Genomic DNA, 21908 nt, shown 5'->3' on the forward strand with positions numbered 1-21908 from the left:
AAAATAACATTGGTGTAGTTTGTGTGACTTATTTTCTGGAAAATATGGTAATAAAATGACAAAAAATGCAATCAAATTACTAAAACTTAAAGTAAAATTAAAGTGGTCCAAATAAAACCTAATACAAAATATGAATCAAAACTATTATCTTAATGATACAATATCAACACAGGTGTAGTGTGTACAACTTATTTTCCAGAAATAATAAAAATGACAAAAATGCAACAAAATTACAAAAACTTTAAAATGATTTAAAAATCAAAATATTTATAAAAAAACAAAATATTAATAAAAACTATAATAGTATTGCAGTGCTAAAATAGCACTGGTGTAGTGTGTGTGGTACACCATGTTTACTCACACAGCTCTTTAACCTGAGGATCTGGGCTGCTCCTGTGTGTGTGTGTGTGTGTGTGTGTGTGTGTGTGTGTGTGTGTGTGATCTCAGGATGTGGGCTGCTCCATCACATCAGCCTCTACTATGACAGGCTGATGCAGGCCTAATGTGACCGCTCGCTCTCTGTCACACACACGAGGAAGATTTTAGTTGAATGGTTGCGCTGACCTGTAGACAGCCGCAGGACTGATGTGCATGTTGCTGAATGCAGAGTTGCAAACATTTGTTTTGCAGCCAGGTGATTTAAACTCGTGTAGTTTACAGCTAATGGTTTTATCAGTTTCTGAAGCTCTAGCGCAGATGTGCAAGTGTGTAATTATTATGTGTGTTAATGCTGTTTAACTCTACTGCATAATTATGCAGAATCACAAAATGATCAAAATGTTTTCGGTGTTTCATTTTGCCTTCGGTTGTGTGCCTCATGTGTAAATGAACTACTTTTGTGTGTCGTCATTGTGTCGCTTCCGAGCGTGTGCTTTTGTCTAAGTTAATGCGATGCTTACAGGCAAAATCCCAGCGCTGGATGACAGCAGCAGCTTAAATTAGCTTCTACAACAGTACACGAGGAGTCAGCTCTGCTAACATCACATATGTATACACTCACACAGCGCACATACATGCTGCACAACAGACCTTTCTGCAGCAGATGCAGTTTGTTGATGATTGTGCAGTCTTCATATCAGTGCAGCCATGTTACATGGAATTAATCTTGTGCTTTGGATTTAGATCTGTGAATAACAGAGTTACGGCCTATAAGAATAATTTATAGTGAAGTCAATGCCAATAATAGATTTTCATACACTACCCTTCCGTATGTGGTTGGTTTCTGAAAGATTGATTCATTTATTTGACCAGAAATAGAGTAAAAACAGTAAATGTTATAACAACTTCAAATAACCATTTTCTATTTTAATATATGTTAAAATGTAATCTATTCCTGTGATGTAAAGCTGAATTGTCAGCATCATTTCATAATCCTGAAATCATTCTAATATGCTGAATTGATGCTCAAGAAACATTTCTGATTATTATCAATGTTGAAAACAGTTGTATGGCTTAATATTTTTGTGGAAACTGAAACATTTTTATAGTGTTATTTAACGGATAAAGTTCAAAAGAAAGTTCAAAAGAACATAATTGATTTGAAATAGAATTAGAGACAAAAAGTAAGTTACATACTACTATAAATGTTGCCTTTTTCATGTATTTGTGAAAGATAAATATCTGCCTGTATGAATCTACTTTTTCGTTTATACATTTAGCAAACACCTATCCAAAGCAACTTCTTTAGCATTTTTTTTTTTTTTACTTATGCAGTTCTTGCATTCCCTGTTAACTGAACCTTGGCATTTCTAGTGCCATGCTCTACTGTTTCTGTACACTTTTTCCCCAACATATTAAACAGAAACATGTTTCCAAAATGTATCACTTCACTGTTCAGTTTTCCATATGCATCTGTGTGGCAGGAGTGACCAACTCAATGTTGGGGACTACATAAAGTCAGTGAACGGCATAAACCTGTCCAAACTAAGACATGATGAGATCATCAGCATGCTGAAGAACATCGGTGAGCGTGTGGTGCTGGAGGTGGAGTATGAGCTGCCACCATTCGGTACGGACACAAATACATTCACATTCACTCCAGACTCTTGATGAGTAAATGTTTGGGGTCGGCAAGATATTTAAATGTTTTTGAAAGTCTCTTATGCTCACCAAAGCTGTGTTTATTTAATCCAAAATACAGTAAAAACAGTAATATTGCAAAATGTTATTACAATTTAAAATAACTGTTTTCTATTTGAATATATGTTAAAATGCAATTTATTCCTGTGATGCAACGCTGAATTTTCAGCACCATAACTCCAGTCTTCAGTTTCACGTGATCCTTCAGAAATCATTCTAGTATGCTGATTTTCTGATCAAGTAGAATTTTTATTAATATAAATGTTGAAGACAGTTAAAAAGTATTTTTCTTTAGTGTATATCAAAGTACCTCTGATCATGGAAAAATAGTACTTCAGAAGAACTGAATATGTAAAAGCCTTTTCTTCAGAGTTCTTATGTGACAAATACGTGGCATTGGTGTTTATGGTCTTGAAAAATATTTCAATGTGTAGCGATGTACCTCATTCTCCTGTGACATTAACACAAGCTGTTCTCTGTGTGTTTAGCTCCCAGCAATCCCTGCGGCATCATCTCTAAAACTATCGAAGTGTGCTTGGAAAAAGAAGGAAACAGCTTTGGCTTTGTTCTGAGAGGTACCAAACCACCATCAGACACACTGAAATGTCTTTACACGAATATCTCACATGTTTTTTACTTTGAATGAATTTATGAATTTAAAACTGAGGAAAATTACATCAATGATGGCTTGAAATACATATCTCTCTCTCTCTCTCTCTCTCTCTCTCTCTCTCTCTCTCTCTCTCTGTCTCTCTCTCTCTCTCTCTCTGTCTCTCTCTCTCTCTCTCTCTCTCTCACTGTCTCTCTCTCTCTCTCTCTGTCTCTCTCTCTCTCTCTCTCTGTCTCTCTCTTTATATATATTTAATTATATCACAAAGAATATTCCTGGTTCATTACAACAGTTTTTTGCAAAATGGTTCATGAGGGAACTGCATGGAGGTGCTAATAATTAAATTAATCATAAAAATCTCATATTCATATAAATTAATAATGTCATATAAAAATATCTAACTTACTAAAGAAATGATTTTCTGCATGTCATGTGACCCTTAACTAACAGCAGAAAAATGTGAATGTAAATGTTTTTTTGTATTATTGCAATATTTACTTATATAATACTCTTTTTATATAACTACATAAAAAAAATAGATTTCAAATGGTCTGGTTTGACAAAGAATTTGGGAATCCTTTCAATACTACTTCAGCACTGTGCATAATTTTTTTTTTTTACAAACTGAGGGAAAAGGACAAATTTATTTTAAAGCATTTGTGTCATATTTCTTTCAAGGGCAGCAGGAGTGTGCGTGTGTTCAGCTGCATTTTATTGCTAAAAGCAATTGGCTTGACATGTCAGGTGTGTGTTTCACATGCTTTCAGGGGGCTTTCATGAGGACTGGCATAAGGCTCGACCTCTAGTAGTGACCTACGTCAGGCCCGGCGGACCCGCGGACAGGTGAGACCATCATGACTCAAATCATTGGTGTGTGTGAGAAATGAGGTTCTTTAGAACATCTCTGTTTATTATTTAGCAGAATGTCTGAATCATCATGAAGCTCTCTGCCTCTGTGTGTGTGTGTGTGTGTGTCAGTGCTGCATGCATGCATTCAGTAGGTTATTTGTGTATATACTGGCTTAATAGAGTTTTTGTGTATGAGATGTTATGTATTTGGTGTAGATTATGGGAGTATTGTGTATGTTGTGTGTGTGGGATCGTTGAACCCTGTAAGCTGGTTCTGCAGGCACATGGTAATTGAAGCATAGGCTGATGACATTAGAATGAGTGAGAAGGGTAGAACACAGCCTGAAGTGCACACACACACACAGAAAAGCAGACGAAACACATGCATATGAACGCTTCCTGTTTCATCTTTTTGCTTTAATGTGAATTAGATTAGCATAATAATTACACTTCCACAGTGCGTATTGTTTATGTGAAACTTAACACTTGCCAGCAAAATGTTGCATTCTGTACACACATTAGTCTGATGAAGAAACATGCATGAATGAGTCTTTTTTTAGTCATACACACGGTAAATGTGATATCCTAATTATAACAAATAAATTATTAAAAATAAAAATAAATTTCCATGAAAAGTCATTTTGATCATAAAAAATCCTGAAATCGTGGTGGGACTGTTTTATTTTAGCATTTACCTCTCATCTCTGCTGCTGTCTTTGTATGTTTCCGTACGTCTCTCTGTGTTTCTCCGTCTGTCAGAGAGGGAACCCTGCGAGCGGGCGACCGAGTGTTGAGCGTGAACGGTGTTGCTGTGAACAGACAGAAACATGCTGACGCTCTGACCCTGATCATGCAGAGCAGCCAGGAGACTTTCTTCCTCATCGAGTACGACATCATGGTCATGGGTGAGCATGCACACAGATGCACTCGTGCACAGAGACATGCGCTTGAGTTTGCCTGTATGCACAGATATTCTCATGTGGCCTTAATTAGAGTAGAAACATATTCTACTTCCCTCTAGATTCCCATAGGAAAGACAAAGCACCAATGAGATCTCTGTCTTTACACCTGGAAGGCAATGAGATGAAAGCTTCCTTCAGATATTTTTGTACATATCTGAATTAAAATGTAATATCCCCTACTCTTTTCTGTCTCTCTCTGGTTCCGGCTTGACCTCATGGCAGACTCGGTCCAGAAGTCGTCTGGGCCGCTGCAGGTGGACATCGCCCGCTCCGCAGGTTCAGTACTGGGACTAAGTCTCAATACATCCATCTACAGGAACAAACAGGTCATTACAATCCAGAAGATCAAACCTGCTAGTGTTGCTGACAGGTGAGAACACCCAAATGCGTGCACAAATTTAGAGCCAAACAGACATGTAAAGAATCACCTACACACATACATTAATACATTAAATATGAAACCATGGACAGTAATTTCACTCTAAATAATTATTTCGCTGATCCTACAGAGTAATTTTACAAGAGTAATGGATTGATAAATCAGCCAAGCAGATTCTGTCAGTATGCGATCAGTTGGTTGACAGCTTCATACACACATAATGCACATCTTACAGTTAAATATTTTTTGAGAATTTGTATCATTTTATATAAATATTGTCTATATATTGTACATTTATTTTTATATTTATATTATACAATATTTTGTACTTTATGCTTTTTTTTTACTGATTATAAGGTTCATTAATGTTTATTGTCCCTATTAAACAAAGAAACAAAGAAATAAATCATATTATATTTGCATCATATCTCCCATCATTCCCCTTCTAAGCATGACAAATCTTTATAATATGTGCATTTTATTTTTTGTATATGTCACCTTGTGTTTGTGTTTTAGATCTACACGCAATAAAAAAATTGATATTTAATTTAATTAGAATGAAACATAAGTCTTCATAAATAAACATATTTAGCTATCCTTATCTCTTGCTATCTCTCTCTCTTTTTTTACCTTACACCTTCCCATCTGTTGTGACTGTTTTCACCCCTTTTCTTGCTTTGCTCCACACAAATGACTTTCTCACCTTGTTGCCACTGCTGTCTGTTTCTCTCTTGCCGTCTTTCCCTATTTTCCTCAGATGTGGTGCTTTGCATGTGGGAGATATTCTCCTGGCTATAGATGGCATGAGCACAGAGCACTGCTCTCTGATGGAAGCTCAGCAGCTCCTGTCCAGCTCCTCAGAGCTCACCAAACTAGAGATCCTGCCCTCTCAGCATGGCTCACATGACACAGGTCTGCAGACACATACAGCTCATAAACAAACTCAAAGACCCAGAGTGACTGATATTCACAAGCTTAGATCATATAGACATGTCTGGCAGAATTTATTCACAAGCAGCTTTACTTTGGCTATGTTTGCAATAGCATAATACCATACTCTTTACAAAGTATTCCTGTGCAGATTATGCATATTATGGAAATTAATTTCTGTTCTAGATACTACTGTTTCACAGAATACTACAGTGGGTGTAGAAAAGAATCACCTTCCTTTATAATAATCATATTTTGTTGCTTTGCAGCCAGAAATTAAGATGGACATGGTTTTTGTTTTATCCAGCTGTCTCAGTGCAACTTATAATAAACAGAATCACTGAGTTGGAAACAGGATCACCCGCTTGTATCAGTATTTTGTTGAACCATCTTTTGCTTCTATTACAGCCTTTAGTTCAGTTCAATATGATGGTGAGTGTTTGTGGAGTGCTGTCTTCAAATCATTCCACAGATTTTCAGTGGGGTTTAAGTCTGGACACTGAAGAGGCCATGCAAGACATTCAGCTTTTTCTCCTTCAACAACTGTGTGCTCAGTTTTGCTGTGTGCTTTTGGTCAGTGTCATGTTGCAGGTAAACCTGCTTTCCACTGACAATTTTCTGGCAGAGGGCAGCAGATTTTCCTCAAGAATTTGATGATATTTTGCCCCATCCATTTTTCCTTCTATCCTGACAAGTGCTTCAGTCCCTACTGCAGAGAAACACCTCATAACAGGATATCTCCACCTCCATGCTGTACTGCAGGAACGCTGTTATTTAGATGGTGAGCTGGATTGGATTTCCGTCAGACATATCGTTTGGTGTTGAGGCTAAATGATTTAACATTAGTCTCATCTGCCTCAGAATATTCACGGTGCGTTTTGGCATAGCTCAGTCTGACTGCATGTGGCCTTTCTTGAGGAGTGGCTTTTTTCTTCAACCCTCCCATACAAGCCACATTTGTGGAAAATCTGTGGTATTATTGTCAGATGCACACAATTTCTTCTCTTGGTCGGCTCGCTGACCAGTGTCCTCCAGCTCTTTCATCAAATTTGGAGGGACGTCCTGATCCAGGGAGGGTCTATGTTGTACCAAATACCTTCCACTTCATTATAACAGGCTTCACTGTGCTTCTAGGCATTGATAAAGCCTTTGGAATTTTTTTTTTGTATCCATCTGCTGACTTTATCCTGGAGATATTTCGACAGTGTCTTGCCAACCATAGTTGATTTTTTGCTTCAATTGAACTAACATTTTTTTTTGCAATACTATTTTATGTTATTTATATATTTGTATTTGCTAAACTATTTATATTTGCTAAACCCATCATAGTTCATATGGGGAAAATAAGCAGCACACAGTTTGAAATGTTTAGTTTTGTATACTATTTGTATATTCTAAAAACAGTAGGCTGTATTCATTGTATACTGCGCAGTCAGCAGTAAATTATGTATTTATCAAGGCTGATTTCCTGTCCACCAGCATTAGTACAAAAAGAGCATCAATGCTCTATTTTTTTATTCATATCATGTTTACGCTCCATATTAACAATATGAATTAATTTCACAGCTGCTGCTTTACACTTTTGTCCTTACATGATTCTTTCCTTGTCTCATCTTCATTTGTCCTTCTCTTCTCTATTTTTGTCTTTCTTTGACCTTTATTTGTGCCAATGTGGATTTGTAGTGGTTGTTGGCGTCCAGCTTTGGGCCGCTTTCTTACAAGGATCATGAGTCATTCTTAATATGCAGAGCACTGCAGGCAAGGCTCCCCCTACCCTACAGATATGAGTACACACACACACACACACACACACACACCATGAGATCAGAGCCTTCACTTTTGCTTTACTATGTTACTAGAAAACTGCATTCTTACTGTATCATGAGATTTTCTAGAAAAGAGATATGAACAGACGCACAGCAGTTATAAAGTGATTTGAACACCTGCATCCTCTTTAGCTCAAGCTTGAGCTCACTGGGCAGCTCATTGTCTGTCAGAGATTAATCTCATATGTGGAGTCATTTTTCGTGCACACAGATTATATACTTGTAACGAATTAAAACTCCATGATCACGGGAAGAAGGAGGCGGGAACCGGCGGACAATCAAATAGAAACTTTAATGACAAAATAAAAACAAAACAGCACTTCAGCCCCTCACGGACGACTGACGCGCACAAATAAAGACCAAACACAACTAAAACCCAGGCCTGGTCCTCTCTCGTCCATCACTGTCGTCGCTCCTGTTTTATATCCTTCCATCTCCTCCGTAGGACTCGAGACCGGTGGCTCGAGCAGGTGTCGCTCATTTACAATCACTCCACCGGCCTCACTCCGTTCCCATGTCTCTCGGCCCCGCCCCACTCGTCACATACCCCCATCGCCCCTCGCAGGCCGGGGGTACCCTCGAGACTAAAAATAAAAATAAAAATTGAAAGATGTTCGGAATAATATGAGGGTTGAATGACAGAATAATGACATTTTAAGACTTTTTTTTTTTAAAATAGGTGACTGCGCCATATCAGCAGGTTAAGGTATGTCTGATTAAAAATTTTGAGGCTCTTAAAAGCATGACTATTTTTCCTGTTTGTGGTCTTCTTTGTCACAACTTAGTATTTAGGACCGAGAAGAAAAATAGTTGCAATAGCTGCTTATAAGACAGCAGAATAATACAAGGAAAAGCAAGGCACATGAGCTCTTTGACATGCAGATTTATCTCTGTCTAAACAGCTGGTCTGCTGAGAGGGACATGATGCATGCCAAATTAAGCATCGTTAGTGATACAGCTGCTTACTGTCACAAGAAACCATTTGTCAGAATCCAAAACAATGTCCTCTTTCTTTCTTGCAGAGCATTTGTTCTAATTGTGAGTGAAAAGAGAGTTTTAAGATGGTTCTTCCATTGCTGTCAACCTAACTAGAGCTGGCCCGGAAATGTAAGAGCGAGAAAAAGAAAAGGATGGAATAAATGTGCTGTGTATGAAGTGCCTGTGAGCAGCGTCTCTGATTCGTCCCTGTGAATGTCAGTGATCAGTGAAGCAGTGTGGATCAGTCCACATCAGATCTTTCTGCAGGCGCATATCAGCCTAAGTGCTGTAACATAAGCTTATTTTTGGCAGAAATAACCCATTTAGCGCCCGTTTTTTGTGTGTGGTTTCCCTGCAGTGCATGTCCAGAGGAGTAGTCAGCATCAGTGGGACTCTAGTGACAACTGCATCAGTGCTCCTCCACCTTTCCAAAAAACACACTCAGCCTGGAGTCACACCACCCCTACACCCTCACACCGATGTGAGTGTCCCCGTGTGCACATCTACATAAGGAACTGTGCATTAAATATAGAAAGTAGATGTAATGATGCAGTTTTAAGCATATCAGTAAGCATTTTAATGCTCTTAACTATTTTTGTAGCACATGTATACTGTGTGCAAAGGGTGCAAATTGTCTGTATGGTTGGAATACCTGATGACCTACTGTAGTGCATTTACAAAAAATGTTCTGCATTCAACAGAGTACACTGTGTGAAATACTGTATCCCACAATACATTTTGCAACTACACTTGATTCCCTCTGTGGCAGATTCACTGAAAGTAATATCGTCTGTCAATGACTTTCATTCTTTTAATTTTTTTTTTAATATATATTAAAAATTTGAATTTATATATATATATATATATATATATATATATATATATATATATATTCATGTTTTTATTTAAATTCTTTATAGTTTATTTATATTTTTCTTTTATTTGTTTTTTATTTTTTGTTTATATTCTTTCTTTTCATTTTCATTTATTCATTTCTTACATGTTCTTTTATATTACATTTTTATTCATTTTTTTTACTTTATTTTCATTATTCATTATTCATTATTTTTTCAATTTCATTTACATATTGACTTTTATTATTGTACTTATTCTCATTTTTATTTACTTTATTTTATTAAATGTATTGTTTTAATATTTTTATTAATTTATATTGTATTTACTTTTATCTTTCTTCCTTTTTTTATTTATTAATTGTTTTCATTTGTATTTATAGTAAAAACAAACAAACAAAGTCAAGGAATAGGGTCTATTTCTTTGAATTCCAATTTTCCAAACTATGCTGTTTTAAAGTAGTTTTACAGTAATTTAAATACTGATTAAAAATATATATTGCTATAATTAAACTTGCCATCACTCATGTTTCATACTAAAGGTTTGTTAGTATTCCATTCCACATGTTACATATGGTGATTCCAGCATTGTCGATCTCAACTCTTTTCTCCTCCAGCTGTGACGTCTGGCATCTCTGCAAACACATCAGGCTTTAACAGTTACAGCTGTGGCACCCAGTCGACAAACCCCAACACCTATCCCAGCAGCACCCTGCCCTCCTACCCATCCAGCCCTCGCTGCACCCACACCAAGAGGAGACAAGGCAGAAGAGACCACAAGAGCTCCTGTGAGCACATTCATATACAGATTTATGTCTCATCTCTGCCTTACGTCCAGTTTAGTATCGCTATCTCTCATTTAATGTGGCTGTTTCTGACATCTAGACAAAAAGAGAAACACTATTTACATGAGTATACAGTGGATACAGTATCCCAGAAGTCTTTAACGGTGTTTGTCATTATAAAATATCATAGTCATTGATTTTTAACTTTTGCTTTAAATTTATAAAAGAGAAATTTGGAATTTAAATGAATTTAATTCATAAAAAAATTAGCTGAGACAGCTGAGACTTTCTAAAAAAAAAAAAAAAGTTTCTCCAGTTTCCCTCAGAAATGCATCTCAAAGCCTATAGTGAGTCACCTATTGTATAATTTGTTTGTAGTAAATCAATGAATAATTTAAGAAGTGAACAATAGTAATTATGGCCAGGTTGGGAAAAACTAAAATAGAATATATTTTCTTTATGAATGTCCCTAATGAACTCTAATGAATCTTACTTTGAGGAAGAGTTATTTGTTTATCATTATTATTAATATTGAATATATTAATTATTGAAGAGTTTTTTTTAAACATAATGTTATTGCAGAGTGTATATAATATAAATAATATTATTTTTTAATATGAACAATCTTGCTGAATGATATCCAGTATGAGAGCGACACTAAAGTAGCCAATTTCTATATTAACGCCCCAAGTTGCTAGTCATAGCTAAAAAATTATATTAATTGGGAACAATTGTTTGTTTGTTGGTTAATTTACATTATTTATCTATTATTATTAATTTATCATCAGTTTATTTAATATTTTAATTGTTGAATAATGTCTTACAGTGCTGTTAAATAATTTAAAAAGAAAAACACACACACAAAAAAAGTAAACTCAAGGTGATTTCCCATGATTAAGGGTTTTTAGATCCACTTTGCATTACTGTATGTCAAATAATTATTTAATTTTATGAAACCTTCTCTCACAGTGTCTCTGGCGACGAGTACAGTGGGCGCTGGTGGTCAGGTGGTGCATGTAGAAACCAGTGAGGTGCTTCTGAGAGGAGATCCTCTTACTGGATTCGGCCTGCAGTTACAGGGGGAAGTGTTTGCTACTGAACCGCTGTCAGCTCCTGCCTGTGTTCACTTTATAGAGCCTGACACACCTGCTGAAAGGTGAGAGGACGCCGCTGATCTGAGCTGTCAAACTGTAGACGTGATGGATGCTGAAGCCTTTGTCTAGTGCATTTAGTGCCTTTGGAAAGATGTATGTACATGTACACACACACACACACACACACACACAAGCTTTACAGCATGAGAGAAAGCTGAGACACTGATTTGGCCCAGTACCAAGATCACCGGTGACAAGCTTGCTTCAGGATTGTAGATGTTACTGCACAGTTGCTATTATTCTGTTGACCTCTCAGTCCCAGGTTTGCAAACCTAAAGCATTTACCAAAATAGAAACCAACAACCAGATATAAACCACAGAGATGTTTAGAATCTGTTTAATCCAATAATTCAACATCAAAGAAATTGTATTCTTTTGAACTTTCAATTCATCAAAGAATCCTAAAACAACTGTTCAACATTGATGGTAGTAATAGTAGTGGCTGCTGAAAATTCAGCTTTGCGTCTTAGGAATATATTTTAAAATGCACTGAAATATAAATGTGATTTTTTAATTGTAATATTTCATATTGTTTTGAATGTATTTGTCAAATAAATGCAGACTTGTTGAGCATAAAAGAATGAAACACAATTTTTAGATTTATTACGATGATGATTGTCTGTCGTTCTTTCTATCGTTCATCTTCATCTTTATATATTATCGTTATTATTAAATATTTCAATCATTGAATAATGTCTTATAATGTTCTGCAAATTTTTTTAAAAAAGGTAATTTGTAACTTTTAACTTACAATTCTGACTTTTTGCTACCTTTATTTTCTATTCTGTGGCAGAAACACTAATCGCAATTCTGAGTTTATATCCTTAAAAAAAAGGTTAGAGTTGATAGAAAAAGTCATAATTGTCACAATTAAAAAAAAAAAAATTCCCCCAATTCTGCAACATATTGACAAATTTCTGTGTTTATTTTAATGTGTGCTGTATATTTTTGCTTTTCAGGTGTGGGGTGTTACAAATTGGAGACAGAATTCTTTCCATTAATGGAATTCTCACTGAGGATGGAACACTGGAAGAAGCTAATCAGCTGCTCCGAGATGCAGCACTGGCCAATAATGTCATACTGGAGGTGGAGTTTGATGTTGCAGGTACAAAGAAAGATCAGTGATGCAAATTGATTTTAAATGTGATCTGAACACACAACCTCGGGTTTTTGCTGTATATTTCTCTGTGTGTGTCTCACAGAATCAGTGATTCCCAGTAGTGGCACATTTCAGGTTAAGTTGCCCAAGAGACGTGAAATGGAGCTGGGCATTACGATCAGTGGTGAGTGATGACCAAAAGGGGGCGCTGTTGACCCAGAACAGTTTACAGATCAAATGCACCCAGCATTCAACGCTCTCTATTTAATACAAATTTGAAGTGGTAATTGCATTAAATTGTAGCAAAATAAATCAGTCTACTACAAATGAATTCTGATTTGCAGTGAGCAAGAAGCCAGGAAAACCTTTGATCATCTCTGAGATACAGAGAGGCAGTATTGCACACAGGTTACAACAGCACATTACAACAATTAATTTGATAAACATTCTTTGACATTAAAAACTGATTGAAAGATACTGATGTGAAATGGCCTTTTATAATAGAATAGGAACCCTGGAGCCAGGTGATCGCCTGCTGGCTATTGATAATGTTCGGCTGGATAATTGTGGGATGGATGAGGCCATGATGGTCCTCCAGCAGGCCGAGGGGATGGTCAAACTGCGGATTCAGAAAGACGAAGACAACCTGGGTGAGTGTGTTTGTGTGTGTGTGTGTGTACTCTTTAAAATTCTAATTTGTACTGGGGACATTTTAACTGTTGTATGTTTGTGTATTTGTTTACTGCAGATGAATTAGAGTCGTCCGGTTCAGTCATATTCACAGTAGAACTCAAGAGACATGGAGGTCCTCTTGGAATCACCATTTCAGGCACTGAAGAGCCCTTCAACCCCATCCTGATCTCCAGTCTGACCCGCAACGGCCTGGCGCACAGGTGCACACAAACACTCACCACCCCATCTAGTGTTTCATGTAGAAGTACATGAATAATACATACTCAGACCTGCATGTTTCATAACACACATCTTCTGACATCTTAAACAGCAGTCTCATATGTGATGGACTGGGGACTGCAATGCAGTAAGTGTTTTTATGTGTAAAGGACTGGTGCTCTTCATATCGGTGACCGTGTTTTGGCCATCAATAACACGAGTCTCAAGGGAAAACCTTTGAGCGAGGCCATCCACCTGCTGCAGACCACCGGAGACACGGTTACACTCAAGATCAAGAAGCGATCTGAACGTTAGTGTCAGAATTTAGACCTGTGTGTGTGTGTGTGTTCTGGAAAAGTGCATGCAAACATTTCCGACATGTAATCCACTAGGAAAAGCATCTTCATGAATAATGCATCAGTGCTTGTCCTCCTGACCCACATCTGTTTTTTTCCAGCACCTTTGGAGTCGGACAGGAGCAGCCCGTCCAGGACGGCCTCGTGTGTCAGTGACATGGAAGACGATCGCTCAGATTCTCTCAGGAGAGGAAAATACTCTGAACTTCATCGCCTGACCACACCGCCCAGACTGGATTCAGCCGTGGACTCGTGGGATAGTTCGGCCTTAGATCCCGGCTATGGAAGTCAAGGTATGGAGGATGATGAGAAACATAATTGAATGTTGACATGGGCTGAAACTTAAGGTCAGCAAGGGTTAATTGACTCATTTGACTCAAGTGGGTGAGGACTGTGCCTGGATTGTAATCTGTCCTAAGAGTTTCCTTTTATTGAGTTCAGTGAAGGAGCCTTGGAGAATTAAAGAGATAGTCAGAGTTGCCAGGTCCCAGAAAAATTTTAAACCAAAAAATGACCCAAACCTGCCCCAAAAGAATGAAAACTAACTTATTTTCCCCCACATCCAGTCACAGTTTACAGCTGCAGGATTCCCATAAAATAAATTTTTATTTAATATAATCATTTTTAAAAAAATATTATTTGTATAATTTTAGCTACACTACTTTGTTTTTGTGCTAATCTAAATATTCTGTATTTTATAAATCATATATATATATATATATATGTGTGTGTGTGTGTGTGTGTGTGTGTGTGTGTGTGTAATAAAATACTCGATAAATAGATACTCTTAATTATTTTACTCTTTCTTTGATTATAATTGTCTATTTTATATCTTTTTTTAAAGCACTTTGCTTAATCAATTGTTTAAAAAGCTAAATAGAAATGGTCTTTTAGCTAGTTTTGTCTTTAAATGCATACTGTTCTTCTACTTCCCCAATTCCTTTAAGAATCGTTTGTCTTCATACAGGAAATTAAAATCCTGTCTGATATTTTAAATGACCTTTTGCCAGCCGACGTTCATTATAAAAGTATCCAAAAACCCAAATCCCACAATCGTGCAATTTTTTCTGTGATGGCAATTTTAAAATAGTCCAACCGGCAACACTGGAGATTATTCACCCAAAAATGTAATATCATTTATCCATTCCTGTATAACTTCTGTTGAATACAAAAGATTAAGTTTAGCAGAGTTTCAAGAAACTTTTTTTTTGTCACTAAATGCTTTCAAGCTCCAAAAGGACAATAAAAGATCCATAAATACAGGACACTATATTCTTTATAGTCATTATTTCTGGAAAATTTTCCCCTTCATCAGAGCTCTCAAATTTAACTCGTGTTTGAGCATAATCAAACCAAAACTTTTATTTATAGGTGTCTATATTCATAAGGCGTCTGATTTCACTCTTCACCCCAATGACTGGAGACAGACCAATCACAGGAGCCCACTGATCTCCAGAAGACACGCCCACCATCCTGCAGTGCATGATGGGAGGCTGGGTGAGGAGGATTGGACATACTCTGGGTGAGAGTTCGTTTAGGGACACGGCTTGATTCTATTGGTACAGTAACTTTATTATCTTCGAGATTCTTGTCAGGAACTTGGAGGTTAAGAAGCATAACAGCAGATTTCTTTATGAGCATAAGAACATTTCTTGCTTGTTTTATAGTTTTGGTTGCTAACACAAAATCACGTGGCTGTTATTCTTTCTTTTGGTTTGTCAATTATTATTTTCCATGTATATGCACTTAAGAATGAAACATACAGGTGAATCTCATGAAACATGTCCAGGTCATAATACAGAGATATATTATTAAAATTGTAACACATTCATACATCAGTTTAATCATTTGTATTAAATTTTTTTTTTACAAGATTAAGATTTTTGTTTTTTTTCTTTTTAATACAAATCGTAACAAATTATGTACTCTTCCGTAAAAAAAATTGGGGTCAGTAAGATTTTTTTTAATGTTATGACCACCAAATTAAAATATTGAAATGTTATTACAATTGTTACTTTTTAAAATATAATTTATTCCTGTGATGCACAGCTATATTTTCATCATCATTCCTCCAGTCTTCAGTGTCACATGATCTTCAGAAATCATTCTAATATTCTGATTTGCTGCTCAAATAACATTTCTGATTATTATCAATGTTGAAAACTAGTTGTGCTGCTTCATATTTTTTTGGAAACTGATACATTCTTTGATGAATATAAAGTCAAAAAGAACAGCATTTATTTGAGACAGAAATCTTTTTAAACATTATAAATGACTAGCAAGTACTAAAAAAATTATTTACGTAATACAGGTATAAATCTTTTTTTTTTTTCTATTTTTTTTTTTTTTTTTTACAGAATGAGATTCTCCCATATTTGTTAAATTAGACAATTTGTTGGTGATTTTTATGATCCAGTGCAAAGTGAATGGCCTTTCTTTGTAAATCCTTTATGGCATACACTTTTTCTGTTGCAGTTTTGGTTTCTTTGGCTAAACGCTTGTTAAAGATGCTCACAGTCTAGCACAGAAACCACTAGCCTGTTTGCTTCCAGTCTCTGTATGCTCCTACACTTCTCTTTTCTATTTTTTTCTCAGGTTTTCTGTCTCTCGTCTGCCTTACTAATCATCCTTGGGCCACTCGCTGTCATCCGCCCTTGTCTGCTTCTTTTTTTATCGCTCATTTTTATAACTTTACTCTTTTGTTGCCGGAATTAGTTCATGGCCTCTTCTGACACATCTGTGTGTTTTTCTTTCTATAACTGCAGCTTTTGTTATAGCACAGTGTACAGTTCTGTTTCATAAAGAGAGAGAGAGCTCCGTTTCCAATAGTACACCTGGCCTTACATTACCCAGGTTGCTTTGCATTGACACAGATCTGTCAGTCCTGCACGCTGTCACAACCATAGACATATAAATACTATTTATATGGTCACAACCACAAGAATACAGACGCTCAGGAGAACTATTGGTCACAAGCTCTTCAGGACCTGGAGACCTGCGGCCAATCGGAAATCTTGCGGGAACTTGAGGTGAATCATTACTTTATATACAGTCTATGTGCTTAGATTGTTAAAACATCATGTTTCGCTTTAAAGCTGCTCCCAGTTTGTTATGTAGAGGTGGGGAACATGACCAAAATCTATCCCATGATAGAAGAAATTTTCAACCTAAAATAAGTAATTCTTTAACCTTAATTAAGTCTTTATTATAAGTAATCAGCATATTAGAATGATTTCTGAAGGATCATGTGACACTAAAGACTGGAGTTAGGATTGAAAATTCAGCTTTACATCACAGGAATAAATTATATTTTTAAATGTGACCCTGGAGAACAAAACCAGTCTTAAGTCGCTGGGGTATATTTCTAGGAATAGCCAAAAAAATAATAATAACAGTGTATAGGTCAAAATTATAGATTTTTCTTTTATGCCAAAAATCATTCGGATATTGAGTAAAGATCATGTTCCTTGAATATATTTGGTAAATGTCCTACCGTAGACATATCAAAACGTAATTTTTGATTAGTATTTGATTTATATGCATTGCTAAGAATTCATTTTGACAATTAGATTTTTTGTACCCTCAGATTTCAGATTTCAAATAGTTGTATCTCTGCCAAATATCAGTCGAAAGCTTATTTATTCAGCTTTCAGATTATGTAGAAATCTCAATTTTAAAAATTGACACTTAAGACTAGTTTTGTGGTCCAGGTTCACATATGTATTAAAATAAAAAAACTTTATTTTTAATGATTATTTCACAATATTGCTGTATTTATACAGTTTTACTGTATTTTTAATCAAATAAATGCACCCTCGGGGAGCTGAAGAGCATAACATAAGCCATTTTTAACCACATTTTTTTATAACGATGTAAGTAACCAAAGAGTATTTATAACTCTTAACAGAACAAGACCGACCGATATTTAAATCTCAGAAAACGTCATCATTCATGTTAGTCCTGCATGGCGAAATGTGGTGCATTTTATATTGGAGTATTTTACTTCCTTTGTAGGCTACTATAATGTCAGGTAGCACGCTGAGTTTAGGAGAAGACGGCGAGAAGCAGAATGAAAGAAGGACCAAAGCGCTGGCATTGAGCCCAGAGAGGACCTCAGAGAACACAGCTGTACCAGAAGACATGCAGGACACCAGCCCATCAATGCCATTAGAGCTTCATAAGGTAATGTTGACTTTCCCGGCGGTTGAAATCACAACTGAAAGACTGTTAGATCATCATTGTCTCCCTCTGTCTCAGATCTGTGTACAGAAGGATGTTGACAGCAGGGATTTTGGGTTCAGCGTGTCCGACGGTTTGCTGGAAAATGGTGTTTATGTGAACATGATCCGTCCGGACGGGCCTGTGGACAAAGCTGGGTTACGCCCATATGATCATATCCTACAGGTGATGTGTTCCTTCGGCTGACTTTTTCTTAAAGGGACAGTTCACCTGAAAATATAAAATGTTGCTATTTAATCACCCTCATGGTGTCTGTGTTAAAAAAAAAATAAATAAATAAAAAAAAGATTGTTCTTTAAAGAGAAATTAATACTTTTATTAATCAAGAATGCATTAAATTGATAAAGTAAAGACATTTATAATGATTTGTTTCAAATAAATGCCGTTCTTTTGAACTTTCTATTCATCAAAGAATGCAACAAAAAATCATCACAGTTTGCACAAAGATGAAGCACCACAACATTACCATATGATTATGATTCCTGAAGGATCATGTGACACTAAAGACTGGAGTAATGATGCTGAAAATTCAGCTGTGCATCACAGGAATAAATGACTTTTTAAATCCCAGAGTTCAGTCTGCTGATTTTGTTTCTGACTATTTTTAACTGGTCAATCATGCAAGGACACGTGATTTTGACTGTTCTCTCGCCGTGCCATTTATCACAGAGGCCGGAGAGCATCTGCAGCTGGTCATTAGCAGAAACCCTCTCGCTCAGGCACATGTTTTGCCACCTAGAACTGTCAGGACCCATCTGAACTGTCCGTTGTTTCTGCACAAAATCCAAGAAGAGTTGACCTCTGATGAGCAACACAAACAGAGCACAATTTTCAGTTCTCTCTCTCAACTGCACATTGGACACATTAGCACTACTTTCAAACCATTTTTTGGACCCACTACTGGTTTTTCATGCTTTTAAAAAAAAATCATCCTGCACAAAACAAGCCACATTTTCAACGCTGATTTTAGCTTTTCATCATCAAAAAAAAAAAAAGATTGTCAAGCTGTCATGGTTTTGATCTCAGAGAAAGATTTTTAACCGATGGCTTGAGCTTTCTCTGTTTTGTGAAAACCTGCATCAACATCAAAGTGTTCTCGTTGACAACAGAAACGAAATGAGCCCGTTATTCATTTATAATACAAACAAAAGTGGCATGTATGAAGATGAACATGTGTACAAACGAAAGTCACGTGCAGGATGATTTTTTTTTAAAAGCATGAAAGCTAAAATTTGACCCTCTCCAAGAGTGACGTCTTGATATGAATATTTCAGGTGCATGTGATGCGGTTCGGTGATGTCATTTGTGTATCATAAGGCAATTTATGAGGATTTTACATCCTGATACAAACCAGGAGTAAATTCAGATTTTAAGTCAAGTCCTTCAGAGGAGCTTGTTTTAAGTGTAACTTTTAAAAGCAGATCTGTCTTTGTATATTGTTTACCCACAATCCTCTATTCTGTGTATAAACCCTTTTTCCTGGATGTTAAATATGTAATGCTATGAATAAGATGTACATTTAATATTTTTGGGTTAGAAATTATCATTTCATTTTTTTAAGAAATAAAGGATAAAAACCAGAGTGTATGTAACCCTGTCTGTGGTAAGAAAACAAGCTTAAACTGAAGACAGGTGCATGTTGGGATCTCTTATGGGATTAAATGTGTAGTGTTGATTGGATTGTGGAGTGATGGAGGCACGATTGCTTTGATACTTACCTCCACTGATGACAAATAATTAACATGTATTAGTTTAATTTTGCAACTTAAAGTTTAATGGGTAGAGTTAACCAAGCTGTTTATTTATTGTTTTGTTGCCAGCCACTGCATCTGAAATGGCAAATTAATCTTTGATGGATTTGAAAAATGGGGTTAATTGAAATCAACCTCCGCATCCAGGTCTATTCTGGTACAGAACATGGAAAAGCAGACATAGACATTTCGGAACAGACTTAACACAACACATACCAAGATTGGACATTTTTATTTTGTCTGAAAGATGCAATATGCATCTTGAATTGTGTCGGTTACAAAACTACTTTGTTTTACAAGATTTTGTTTAATCAGGTTAACCTTGAAGGAAAAATTAGATTTTGAATTTCCTGTTTTCATCGTATTACAGTACTTTCCAGCTGAAATTATATTAAAGAAATGGACAAAGTCAATTGTTTACAAATATTGCACACTGCATGTTGCATTTAGGGTGACAACTAATAAATGTTTAAATATACATGTCTGAATACCTTCAGAAAAAATATAGGCAAGTAACCAATCACATCAGGTACAGTATAAAATGGTTAAATGCAAAAAGGCAAATTTTAGATCAATGAAAATACTACAAATGAGCAAACACTTGCTTAGTGAACAGTTATGGGTGGAAACAGGTCAGAGGGTTTAGTTGAATCTAGAAGGGTTCAGGGGTCAAAGGGCAGATGTGTACAAAGTGGCTGGGGTCAAAGGGGACGGTATTTATAGAGGGTGGTGTGGTCGAAGGTAAAGGACACAGAATTATTATGAGGGGCAGTTCTTTCCTATTAGTGATTAGCTTGAATATTTGGAGGTTTTAAGGCTAAAGAGAGGCCAGAGAGGGGAATGGCAGTGTCTCTGTGCAAGACATAAAGCCCAGGTGTCCTTTGTTCATTCTGATGGTTTGATGATTGTGAGCGCGTTTGGCTGTGCCGAAACATGTGATATACAGTGGCCCTCAAACGTCTGAGATGCCATGGAATCAAAATGAATGATTTTGATTGGAATGAAAAAAATAAAATAAAAGTAAATAGATATTATATATTTATATAATATATTATTTCTAGGTCACTCATCATATGCAAGAGAATTGCATTAGTGACATTGATCATGAGACTCTTTGATCAGACAGTCCACTGAAGCAAAAGACGCTCATCAGGTTTTGTTCATGTCAGCCTTTTCCTAAAATTATTATGCTGATATATAATAAAAAAAAAAAAATGAAAAATGAATACATGCACAACTCATACAGAGCCCTGCACATAATATGTGGGAACATATTCCCTCATTTTAGTTCAATCATTTTAACAAATGATTTTTTTTCCACGATTAATTAATTCATTCTCTCATTTGAGTAAATTGTGGTCACGTTGTATAAATACATTCCCTATTTTGATTTAATTAAAATGAGAGAACGGATTAATTTGTGGACATGATATGACTAAAACATATTCTTAATTCTTGGTCACGATACATATTTATGTATGCATTTCATGTGCAGGGCTCTTTAACATTAAATATATTTTCTTGAAGAAAAGTAGAAATTTGCTGACTTTAACAGGTTTTTAATACATTTTTGTACAAGTGAGGAATAAGTCGAAAAGTTTGAATTAACTTTTCTTTAAAACAAAAACATTTAGGAAAGTTAAATAAAATATATTTTTTTTTAGATATATATACTTTCGGACCCTGCTATACATGAACAGCTAGTAAAGTGCTGCCAAATGGCCCTGAGTGCTGTTGATATTCATCAGCTCTTAGATCATCTTACAGTAAATGATGCTTATAATAGTGCATCAAATGATACTTGTGTTAGTGAACACAGCTGCCTACAGTGTTACAGGAACTCAGTGACTCAGTGTGTGCGATGGCAGTGATCACTATGCTTCAGGGAGAGACGAAAGGACAGAGCGTTAAGGTTTGCTTATGTCTTACGTGTGTGTGCACGTCTGTGCACAGCATCCGCACAAAGCGGAGGTACATTCATTTTTCTTCAAGACAAAGGACATTTAAGAACCTCATTGAACAAGAGTTACTGCCACAATCACTGACGGACATCATAATGTATGTCACATTTAGTTTGTAGATCTAAAATTTTTTCCTAAAAATAAAGCTAAAAATCGCTCTCTCTGATAATGAATTGCATCCTAACCAGGTGCAACACAATAAAAGTCA

The 21908-nt window shown here is 36.1% G+C and overlaps 1 protein-coding gene across 1 annotated transcript in view; it reads left to right on the forward strand.

Annotated features, from left to right (window-relative positions):
• The window catches only part of grip2a (glutamate receptor interacting protein 2a), a 36433-nt gene extending 17500 nt beyond the window's left edge, over positions 1–18933 (forward strand). The window contains 23 exon segments of the mRNA XM_059523313.1: positions 1863–2008; positions 2568–2654; positions 3457–3532; positions 4298–4443; positions 4723–4870; positions 5637–5791; positions 8972–9094; positions 10082–10252; positions 11219–11405; positions 12363–12508; positions 12606–12686; positions 12847–12910; positions 13007–13152; positions 13251–13395; positions 13564–13703; positions 13851–14042; positions 15121–15271; positions 16623–16654; positions 16687–16778; positions 17764–17931; positions 18007–18152; positions 18599–18726; positions 18729–18933. Of these exon segments, the coding sequence (XP_059379296.1) occupies positions 1863–2008; positions 2568–2654; positions 3457–3532; positions 4298–4443; positions 4723–4870; positions 5637–5791; positions 8972–9094; positions 10082–10252; positions 11219–11405; positions 12363–12508; positions 12606–12686; positions 12847–12910; positions 13007–13152; positions 13251–13395; positions 13564–13703; positions 13851–14042; positions 15121–15271; positions 16623–16654; positions 16687–16778; positions 17764–17931; positions 18007–18152; positions 18599–18726; positions 18729–18793 (2935 nt within the window). The 3' untranslated portion in view covers positions 18794–18933.
• The last annotated feature ends 2975 nt before the right edge of the window (positions 18934–21908 follow it).

Source organism: Carassius carassius, chromosome 34 (genome assembly GCF_963082965.1).
Source record: "Carassius carassius chromosome 34, fCarCar2.1, whole genome shotgun sequence".
NCBI classification, from domain to species: Eukaryota; Metazoa; Chordata; class Actinopteri; order Cypriniformes; family Cyprinidae; genus Carassius; species Carassius carassius.